At 35.6% G+C, this 12,065-nt stretch overlaps 1 protein-coding gene across 2 annotated transcripts in view; it reads left to right on the forward strand.

The window, feature by feature from the left end:
- The first annotated feature begins 2,176 nt into the window (after nt 1–2,176).
- The window catches only part of hpse2 (heparanase 2), a 99,374-nt gene continuing 89,485 nt past the window's right edge, over nt 2,177–12,065 (forward strand). Inside the window, exons 1-2 of one of the 2 annotated variants that reach the window (XM_088635346.1) lie at nt 2,177–2,432; nt 2,667–2,773. In XM_088635346.1, the coding sequence (XP_088491472.1) occupies nt 2,731–2,773 (43 nt within the window). In that variant the 5' untranslated portion in view covers nt 2,177–2,432; nt 2,667–2,730. Of the gene's footprint in view, nt 2,433–2,666; nt 2,774–12,065 lie in introns of those variants that run through there. The other variant, XM_088635345.1, reaches the window with a different exon arrangement.

Consider the following 12,065-nt stretch of genomic DNA (forward strand, 5'->3'; position numbering starts at 1 on the left):
TGTAACCTAATGGTTTTAGGATTCGCCTCCGGTGTCACGCAAAAAACAACCCGTACCGCACACTTTACCCTAGCCTGACGAATTTCCATAGATTATCCTTACAAACATCTTCTCCAAAATATTTTTTTTTCATTCAATATACGAGTCTGTAGATACGTACAGTACAACGTTCACTTGACTGATTTTCCTTTTGCAATGTGTTCTTGCTTCTTTGGTTGTTGTTTTATTTTAAAAAGCTGGATATTTCACAAGACACCTGTTAAAATATTCAAACGAAAACCGCACAAGTTTCTCTCGCGTTTCTCAAAAAAGAAACACCAACAAAATATTAGCGGTTTTTTTTTAAAAAGATGGGGGACTAGAAAAACACAGCTTTGTGTTGTTGTGTGCTGACTTTACCACAATATTGAGTCGTCTCGGCTTGAAAACCAGACTGTATTATTCTCAGAAGGTTTTTAGTGTAGTCTACCACAAGAGCGCTACTGCTGCTGCAGTTATAACATTTTTGTTACCGCTCGTAATAATAGGGTGATGATAATTGGTGATGTCTGTGGCTTAGTATGCATGTTTTTGCATTTTGTCTCGGTATCTCCTATTCCTCTTCACTCCGAGTCAGGGGTTCCAAGACTTTCTTTCTGGCTCGGGTATCCTATCTGAAAAGGCTGTTTTTAATCTGAACCCACTGTTGAAACTAACAGCAAATTTCAATGCGGTAACTGGTTGTATTTTTAGCCTTAACCTGACAGTAAAATATTTGGGTTAACTCAGCGCGCAGAGGAGTAACAATGAATGAGGTGAGACATTTTGCGTTAAGGAGTCCAGAATTATTAAGTGAGAATGATTCATTTAGAGTGTAGCTGAAGTCTTTGCAGGCTATTTAAGGATCATCTGGACTCCAGTGTGACAGCAGCACGGTCGCTTTCTTTTTAGATCCTAATAAGTTAAAATAAGTCTTTAACCCCATTTCATCAGGAAATAAAGGGACCCGACATATGAAGTTCTTCCAAAGTTTATATACAAAGAAGATTAATATAGATTTAGATTTGAGAAATGATGAGCTCTTTGTGTTGAATCTTTGTAATTACTTAAATGCAAGATGAGCTCATAAAACCCAACAAGCAATGCCTTTAATAGTTTGTTGTGTGTAAAGTTAAATACATGAAAAATTCTGACATATTTTAAAACTTATCTGAAATAATGCGAATCTCAAACTGTTGAACTGCCTAACCACTTATTATTGAATACTTGCTTGCCTGACCTTTTACGCGATTGTTTCACGGTGTTAAATATTTATAATACTTCTTTTACAAATGTGTCCTTTTATTTCGGGTAACCCCACTTAGTTTTTTTTTTAATTACAAAGTACTAAAGAGACTATTGTTAAATTAAATCCTACAATTTAAACATGAATTTCCCGTGTACTACTTTAACTTTTTAACTAAAATAAAAAAAAAAACATTGGTCAATTCGCTAAGGAGTTTCGAGGTTAAAAAGGAAATCATCTGTTAACCAGAGTCGCGTTATCCCTGGATTAAGTCTTCACTACTGACCCCTTCATTGTGTTTTACTGCCACTGTGATTTTAAAAGAAAGTAAACGTACAGTCACGTCAGCCCCCGCTCCAGTCCACCTGCTCCACTCTCGGGATAGGAGAGCAAACCTATGTCTCAAAACATGCTGATGTTAATATCCGTACCCGTGTGCTGCTTACACCTCTCTGCCATAGTGTAGGCGATTCGTTTTCTACGGAGCAAGTGCTCTTATATATATGGGGTTTGTATTACATTAGTATTTAAAATCCTTAATCTGATATTTTGCCCTTTTCAGAATTAGACTGATTAATAAACTTCGGAGTTTCGAAATAAAGCCCAATGAGGAATCATGCAGGCTAAGTGATAGCTACATAGATCCCATATAGATCTACAATATTAAATTATTAACATAATCTGATTAGTTTCAGTCTTCAGAGGGAGGCTGTCGGTCGTCCCGCTCCCTGCTATAACAGGTAGTGCCTTCTGATGGCATCGCAGATACGTGGGCACAGGTCCTCGACATCCGCATTCACATGTGGATCCGAGTAACGGTCGAATTTATTAGCTGCGTGTTTTCAGCAACCTCTCCCTCACGTGCCTCATTAAAACGTTCAGAAGTACGTCTCGAGCCACCGCCGGCAAACAGTCGCCTCTGTCAGACGTCAGCGTGGTGCTGCACTCCACGGCTGAACGTCTTGAACGACAGGAGATATCGTCTTGTGTCTGGTGTACATTGGTGTACATTGTATGTTTTACCTGACCACCTAGTAAAATGAAATTACGTTGAGGAAGACTCTTCTATTATGGAATGCTGAAGGCTCGGAAAAAGGAGAAATCAGATGTCACCCGTTGTACCAGATTAGAAATTGCGTTGCTTTTTGGAATCGGTGACTATTTTGAGGTAAATACCATAAAACAACAGCAATTTAAAATCATAACGACAACAACAATACTGATACTTCATTTCACATTGGAATTAATCATTGTTTTAAATCTGTTGACTATATTTTGACAATACATAACAAGCATTGCATCTGTAGAGACCTAGTTTCTTAAGGTTAACGAATTGTATTTTTTCAGGCGTATGCGAGTATTTCAGTATATTTAATGCCAGGTGCTTTTTGTCTTGGTTTAGAATCTGCTATTGCCATTTAATCGACTGGTTTTGAAGACAGACGAGTAAGTGAAACTGGGGTGAAATGAATGACAGGGGAAGGTGGCTTCCTGTTTTGAATAGTACAGGTAAGCTCAGACGGACATTTTGGCCAGTGCATCTATAATGTGTATCGTATATACATATTTATATGTGTAATATATGTGGTTTACATGCTGACTTAGAAAAAAAGCTTCATATTTTATCATCTTTGCTGGCTGGTTAGTTCAACCTTAAGGATGGATTTACTTAGGAGCAGGGAGTGACGAGTTGAAATAATGTTTTTCTTAATTTGTTGTTTCATTGCTTTGTATCTAAATGACATTTTATAATGTAGCTATATTCCAAATAGATATAGTATTATAATTTAAAATGTTCAAGCAATAACCTACTTGAACTTATTCCAGCAATAACATTGCTACTAAATGTAATTTTTATGTTAAGCACATAAATATGACAAGTTTTAAATATTGTATAAAACACTAACAAAACTCTTCAGGATACAAATAGTTTTATACAAAATAAATACACATAGCAAGTAGATGTGTTTTATATCACTTATAGGCTGTACAGTGATTATCCCTTGATTGGTTTATATTGGGGAGGTGGGGATTGGCTTAGACAGACTGTTTAGTTGAATATAGTTTATATGACCACTGTGTGATTCTCTGCGCTTTTGATTTTTGACTATTACCAGAATACCTGATACCTGAGATACATTAAATGTACATTTCAAAATGATACATCTCTGCTTATATGAAAAAATAATATAAAATGACACAGAATGAAAGTAACAGTGATAAAAGTATTTTTGCTCCATTATAAAAATAAACTTGGTCATTGTGCATCCAAAAATATCATCCATCTCCAGTATAATAAGCTATAGCTAATTAAAAGATATATATATATATTTCAAATTAAATCCCCTTAATATATGAGAGGCAGGCAGGGAATTTCCCTTGTGTTAAATATAAACTGGAATAAACAGCTCCAGAAGACGGCAACTTGACAAATTAACTGCACTCTTGTTATATTTCTTTCTAACCAGCTGAAGAATTCCTTTGTCGGATTTTATCATTATTTAAACCTTGTGTATTGCATAAAGACTTCATTTTCCTTTCTAGAAAAAGGGACATGGCTTTGTTTTATTTAGATAAATGATTTTCATATGAAGAAGCCAACACAGTTGAATATCTCCCCTATCCTGATCACTGAATTCTCCTCTTGAAGAAACAGTTCACAATCGAAGACAAAGTGACCTTCTTAAAATGGTGGTTGGGTAATTTTTTTGCTTATTGTCGGCGAATAAGTAATAAGTAACTATTTTGTAAAGAATCGAATAGGTCAGATACAGTAAAACTGTTCAACTGCCACACGATGGTCTGTGTGAAAGTGTTCAGGCTGTGTACACAGCTACTCACAGATTTAACTCCAGTATCTAATCTGTATGTACACTCAAAGAAACAGAACTAGACAAGTTCCCATGTAAATTATTGTACAAATAATAGGATTCACACATCTTAATTACGTAATTTTAGTCATGTTAAAATGCTAATTTTGAGTATTAGGGAAGAATGGCTAAGATCAGTAGTTTTTGAAGCACTAACTGGTATAAGCAAAAATAAACACATTACTAAACATTTTCTTCAGGCTATAAAAGACAAATTATAACTACACTTAAAATTTTGAGACAACCCCAAGCAGACACACACATATTTTAATTTTCTAACAACAAAAAAGTTACCAAAATTGGCCAAGAGGATGTTTTAAGCATGTAAAAAAAATCTTTCAAAATTTAACTTCAAAAGAAGTGCAGGATGAATTACAAACTAGAATAAATGTACACCAAGCAAGACTACAAAGATATTTAAATGAAGAAGGACTGTTTGGTAGATGGCCAAGATACAGACCAATTCTTCAGCCCAGGGCTTTGGAGATCAAGCAACAGTATTCAAATTAACATCTGAAGGCCAGAGCAGACATTTTAAAGCACATTTAATTAAACCAATATAGACCAGAAAGATAAAAATATTTGTGGCTTGAAATTTAAAGTTGAAAAGATATCAGGATTTTCAGTACATCAAGGATTTTGGGCTGTTCCAGCCAACCAATATCAGGAGTTTAAGTTTATATTACCAGTTTACTATTCCAAACTGTCAAGTATTTGGTAGTACTAATTTATACAGCTCTCCAGGTAGGATTTGAATCCACAAAAGTCCAGTTACAAGTCCAGAATACAAACCACTGCTTGATGGTTCTGCTTGTGAATGAACCCACAAGCTCTTTGTCCCAAATGGACTCTCCATTTGTAACCTTTCTCATCATTATGTTCCCACTTTTAGTGTTCCTTATACACACTGCCGAATAGACCCTTATGTTTTTTCTAAACATAACTGCAAAACTTTGCAGTTAAGTACTTTGCAAAACTTACAAAGGACTTAACTGGTACTCCGAATCCAAGGTTCCAGGATTTTAAACATTGCTCTAATAGCATCCCAAGAAAAATCATTTGCCAAAAAGATCTCATAGATAAGATACTTTATCCTAGATGGTTTCGCCTACAGGGATCTGAAGCAGTTTAACATGCCACGGGAAGTCACATACAATAGACTAGAGAGAGCAAAGGGTGTGTGGAAATGTCTTTTTTCCTTTCAAGAATACAGCTGTGCTGCGTAATGTGAGTGAATTAAATCCGTACTTTTCCGTGGTCATGTAATTTCTTTGTGTTTGTCTTCCGTTTTTTATTAATCTAATTATTTTATTATCCTTTAATATGTTTAACTGAAGCTTTCAAAATATCTGGCTATAGGCCTAGTAATGAAGAATGCTAAGGATGTCAACTATGTAAAACAACATTTAATTTTGAAAATGTTGTAATACAAAGACATTTCACAACGGCCTAAATGGTGACTTTTGGGAAGACACCAAATCGTTTTTCAAAGTTCCGCTTTTAATATTTTCTGAGGTCCATAAAAATCTGCGGCGCTCCATCAAGGTTTATTTTAAACTGCAAGAAAATTATCGCAGCTGTCATCTTTTGCTGAAACCCTGTCTGAAACGCGGCAGATATCAAAGCACGTCTCAACGAAAACTAGACTGCTCGCTGTCAAGGGTTTCAGAAACAAAATGAAACTGCAAGCAAACCGCATTAAAGAGTCATATATTTTTTATATATATTATAAAAGGTCAAGAAATAGAGAAGAAACCCGCTGGGAGCTACTACAGAACTCTGAAATTGAGGGATATTTTTGTTACTGTTAGATGCAACCTATCATCGCAGTGGTGTGTTTACAAGAATTCTGGCAAGGGTTAACGCCATGTTCAATTTCGAAACACTCAGCCCTATTAGGACGCAACAAGCTTTTATGTCTGGCCAAACAAAAATTAAAGGCAGACTACTTCAAAAAGTGAGTTAATATAGCAGGCTAATATTTTTACACTATTTATCTGGCTAGCCTACATTGTTTAGGCAGATAGTTGAACACAGTGCTCGCTGTTGAAAGATGACTCGGCTCTTAGCTGTGCTACACTGGCCAGCGGATTGACAGAGCGCGCAAAAGGCCGCCGCGCACCTCAATTATTTGAAGTCTCTAAAAGAGAGGCACAACAAGAATGTAATCATATTTCATAGCCTTATTCGTGTAACTACTTAATTTATGTTGTAAGGATCCTACAAGTGTGCAGGTTCCATAATTCTTTGAAACCCCATTTGAAGGTTAGCAAACCAAAACGGCTTTAAGATATTGTTCTGCTCTCTTCCCACATCAACGGTTCGAATTTTCTAGCAGTTCATTCACATGTATGTTCTAAAATGTTTTTAAATCGAGACAAATGAGCGTTCAGTCACGGACAAGACCATGTTGTGAAACACTATATTGAGATAGAAAACATTGCTTTGTTTGTTATGACTTTTCAACACAGTTGTGTTTTCCCTGTTGAAGACAGTGACCTCTTCTCGTTAGTAACCTTCTTATAGGTGTTATAAGAATGTTATAACCTTCTTATATTGTTCTAGCGTTATAATTAAAGAAGAAGGATGATCGAATGGTATCCCCTTGTTTGTAATTATTGTTAAGACAGAGATATTTTTGCACGCACTACATTGAGCGAGTATATGTTTCTATCTCTTACTCAAATATATACAGTAGGGTTACATGTTAAAACCAATAGACTCAGCACAAAATCTTCGCTTGCATTACATACAGAAGTATGTAATATGGACTGCAAAAAGGAAGCTCGTGGGATATTGTCCTCTCGCCTCGGACAGTTATTGTACCTGTGAGCTCAAATTGCTGCTGTAAACTGCCCTGTTTAAATGGGAGCTCTCTGCTTTTGAGACGAGATTACCGCAAATTCGATGTTTATGCAATTAATTTTTCTGTCAATGGACGATCAGATATATCATTTGTTTTTTTAATAACTGTTCTTTCACTACTCATTCCATGTGCATGTTACTGTAAATGTTATAACATATTTTAAAAAGTAGGTTTTCATCTTCAGTCCACGGGTGACTTTTCACGCACATTTTTTGTTGTTGACGAAGCATTTTTTGCTGCTTTAACACGCTTTAAAAAAACACATCAAACACTTACAGCACGCTCGTTGTTTTATGTAAATAACTGTTTTTTAGTATATTAAATTGGTTTCTCGTAAGACATTTCCTTGTAACCAATAACAAAATGAAAAGAACTATTAAATGCAATATTCTGCATTTAAATTCCCATTAACACCCCCTCCACTTTCTATGGTGTTGTTTATTATATGCAAGAGCTCTAAAGTTGGAAATAAACTGTACAGGGGATTTAGCTGAACTGTGGTTGAAAAGAAGCAGCGCGCGACAGCTAATTAATTATAGCACACGTCCCACTGGGTTACTGAGACAAAGACGACTCCGCGTCTCCTCACCTGTTGTGCTGTTCGGCGCCTTCACATTCATCCTCTTTGAAATACGATATAGAAGGGGTACTCATAAAAACTCATATTTTATAGGTGAAGTCGGGACATCTGATGAAATAAGCTCACATTTCGCTTACAGTGGCATATTAATATTATATTTTTGCTTAGAAGTAATTTTAACGGTTTAAGAGAGCTGAGAGAATGGTGTTTCTTTCTTCGGTGTGGACCCTCTATAATTTTAAAATCCCGTTCAAATGTAATTATGAAGTACAATCTTGTTTGAAGAAATCCAACTGAATGAAATTTAATAACAAATAAAAATGAAATATATAGCATAGATTTAAACATCCTGTAGATCATATGTCGTTACATTCACTTAGACAAATCAAGAAAACATAAATTACTGAAATGGACAATTAACAACGTCTAAAATGCACACCCGCTTTTCATTTCGCACATATTTGGTTTAAAAAGAAGAAAAAAACGGTTTTACCGCAAATTCATACCGAAAGCGAGAAATATGCGAGTAGTTGTTTACATTCTCGTTTGGTAAACGAACAAAATGAAATAATAGCTTAACCAGTCTACAGTACTTCGCGGTACAGGAGAGCGAGGTGTCAAGGAACAGTGAAGATAAGGAGAAGTGATCACTGGTAGAGACTTCATCTGTAGCTCTATAGAAATATTAACACGCCTATTTCATTTGAATTCAAAAACACCAAGAGAAAAGCATCGCTATACTTTCTGAATTTTCACGACCTGCATGAGTTCGATTTAATATAGTTAACAGAACTTGCGAGTTTTGCAGATATTTACAAATATTGACTTCATTTGAAATAAATATGCCCCTCAATTTTACCTGAATGACTTTCATTTTGAAAGTCTCTGCTGTACGTTTCAGTTTCTTGCTCAGTGGAGAACAGTGCCATGAGTTATAAAAAATAACATTGATTACCTATAAAAGCGGCTCAAATTCACTTACAATACAATAAACAAATGGTTTTGATTTTATACCAGGAACCACACAATTTTGCGCATATTGACGATTCCAGCAGCATTGTTATACACATCAGTGTGTGTTTATTTTACGTCTATAGTATTTGCTTTTTATAGAAGAGCAATTGTAAAGTAATTCCTTGGTGCTGTCGGTAAAAATGTTTTCTACCTTTAAATTTAGCAAGTTTAAATTTAAAGGTAGAAAACATTTTTACCGACTTGTAATAACCTCAGATTCGCATAAAAATGTCCATCTTTAGGTAATGTACATGGTAACATAATTCCCTCCCTATCTAAATGTCTTATTTCCATATATTACATAAAAAAATATTACCGTAACATTTATGTTTTATGCGGGATCTGAAATTGTTTATCTTCATTTTCCTATTATGGGCATTTTCTAAAGACCTGAATTGATTTTTTTTAATAGACCCTAAACATGTGTTGGACACCAATAGTGGTTGCTTTAACGTTGCTGTCTTCAAAGTCTTACAGGTTTGCAAATGTGCCTAATTTACACCAAATTGAAGCTTAACTAGATTAAATAAAATGTTCCTGATCCGATTTTTCCATGATGCTGCAACATAGTTTTATAACTTCCCGGTTGTCTTGAGTTGCACAACATTCTACCCTTCAAGTGTGGATAAAGACCTCTAACATATAAAACAGGACTTAATGTTGCCTCGAGCTTAAACTTTTAAAAAAAGTAAATTACAGGGTGCCTCTATCTTCCCCCCTTTTGATTTATTAAGGACTTTTTCCTAATTGTCTCTTATTATTTCAGCTATAAATGTTGAATATTTCACTCAAAAATAAACGTAGGGTAGTGCATTAGAAAGGATGTCTATCAGTAGCCAGCAACAAAAGATTATTTTTTAAACGTTTCTATTTACATTCGGCCAGGATTTTTTACTTAACGGAAACATATAGTCTCATAATCAGGTTCCACAGCTCAAAAGACGCCCCTCTCTGCATTACTGATGTAATACTGATTACTTGTGTGATTAAATCTAATATAGACTTGTTTTTCTTTAAGGCTGAAATCACAACATCAAATGCAATAACTCGCTGTCTTTGATTATGATGAAGATGTTAACAGAATGGCATCTATGTTTCTTGAGAAATGTAGGCGAAGGAATAGTAGGATTATTCTAGTTAAGAATAGAAATAGACGTCACCCCGTTAAAACACGTGGTACTGTATATCCTATTGGTTGAAGAAGTTCAAGTATGTAGCTGCGTCAGCATGCGTAGACTGCACAGGAACAGGTAAAGGTTTATTCCATGCTGAAAGGAAAAGAAAAGAGTCACAACGTTTCGGCTGTGGATCCTCCTTAAGGTGCCTTCACACCTGAAGAAGACTCCACAGCCGAAACGTTGTCTCTTTTCTTTTCCTTTCAGCATGGAATAAACCTTTACCTGATCTGTTATATTCTATTGGGACTTGACATGTGAAGGGAAATTACTGTTCTATTATCTTGGCAAGTGTCAATACAACCAACTCTAATTAGCATTCAAAAGAAAATATGAAAGTCTGATAACAGTGCTGGCAGTAGACGGCACGTTTGTAACGGCTTGTGACATTAAATGAATATGATAGATTGGCAAATAGGGCAAAACTCGCACAAAATGTATTATGCTAAGAACCTTGTAGAAAAGATATGTATTATCTCGATCCGTCTGTAACAAAAATATTTTCCAGTAATAATGCTGAGATTTTTCAAGCCGTGAGAGACATATTCTGTAACTAGCTGGCTATTCTCCACGATTGTAACGGGTGTTCATATCAAGGCCCAATAATCACCTTAGTCCCATGCAGAGATATGCGTGAAATTACGGCTATTGTCACATTTTAATAATAGCACAACCTTTAAAATGTGTGCAAACAAATTATGCGAAAACAAAAGCAGAGTTGTTTTTCAGGAACTAACACTGTTATTAAGTTGTCCTTAAAATGGAATTTGTGTACTTTGAAACCACTAACTTAGATTTATGTTAAATAAAAAATATTTTGCTCCATTATAAATTGAATGTAAGGTTACAAATAAGAGCAGGACATTTAGCCCAGCTAGATCGTAAGGTTGTTATTACTGTACCTTCGAGTCGAGAGGCTCATCCTGTAATCTCATCTTTTGAAGAATCCTGGTAGAAAACATGAGAGATGACAGAATAGTTTGTTCCATACATCCACCCACCTTCGTGCAAAATGCTGTAAATTATCAGCACAATGAAAAAGTGAAACGTTAACTGATTTACACGGAAATGAGCTTATTTACTGTCTAGACTAGAGGAGCCTTTCAGAACCATAAGAGCCACATGTCAGGGCGACTCGGTATGGGCCTATACATCCACATCTTGGATATAGCCACTGAAAGCGGTGGCAACAACCTCGTATAAACGAGGCAACAAAACGGGTAGCAGATTTTTAAAAAGCAGGTTCTTTAGAAAAGAATAACATTTCACAATCGCAAAGAAAAGGCAGACAAGTTTATATTGACAGGCTAAATTAACGATCAAAATTATGATATTCTTAAATATTATGGAAAAAGTACTGTTTCGAAATTCAGAAGCGAAATCAATAATGGATAGTCTGATTGAAACTGTATTGCTGAAATCAACGGAAACGTGAACTCTTTTATGATCAGTGGTTATCCAGCATTCCACAGAGGCCCGCTCTTTATTCAGACAACGATTTAACGTCGTTTTGTGTCTTGAACTGTTTTGTCTTGAGTGAAGTTTAAAAACAGAGAAATCCGTATTTAGAGGCACAGGCCGACAAATTCGCAGGAAGGATTTCCTCTATCTCATTTCTCCCGATAGAATCCTTAACATAGTCAAATTGAGTTGTGCCTATGATACTGTTAGAAATGAAAATTGCTCTCGGTTTTCACTACACTATATATACGAGAGTTTAAACCTTTCCTATACGTTGCTGACAGCAGCTAGAAATATACAGTAGCATTGTCTGTACAGTTAAAAGGTATTTACTGTCATCGATGTTTTTAATGAATCACTTTCAGTGTATGCAGATAAGGAAAGGGGGGTGGTTGTCGGCCAGTGCAACTACATTGCCACGCCAGAAAACCCTGTTTATAGATCGCAAAAGAAAAACACAACGAAATGGTAACAGCTTATACTGCCATGACAAAACAGATAATGAAGGTTTTATGAATAACTCCCTTGATATCTTAAAAATCTTGCCTTCAGATTCATCATTGACATCTCTTACATCACTCATCGTGTTTGTACCCCACTGTATATTAGAAGAATGTGTCGCTAGTTTAAGAGGAGGTCATATATATGAAATAATTTAAAATCTTTATAATTTATTGCATCTCTGTGCCATTTTACAGTTCATCTAATTAAAAGGTGCAAGTATCTTTATGTTGCCCCTGTTACATCGGAGTGATGTGCAGAGTATCTTTGTATACTTCTGTATCTGATGGTGCTTTCAGTTGTATGATTACATAATTCCTGCTTGACACTCGCT

This window comes from Lepisosteus platostomus, chromosome 6 (assembly GCF_059453375.1).
Source record: "Lepisosteus platostomus isolate fLepPlt1 chromosome 6, fLepPlt1.hap1, whole genome shotgun sequence".
Lineage (NCBI taxonomy): Eukaryota > Metazoa > Chordata > Actinopteri > Semionotiformes > Lepisosteidae > Lepisosteus > Lepisosteus platostomus.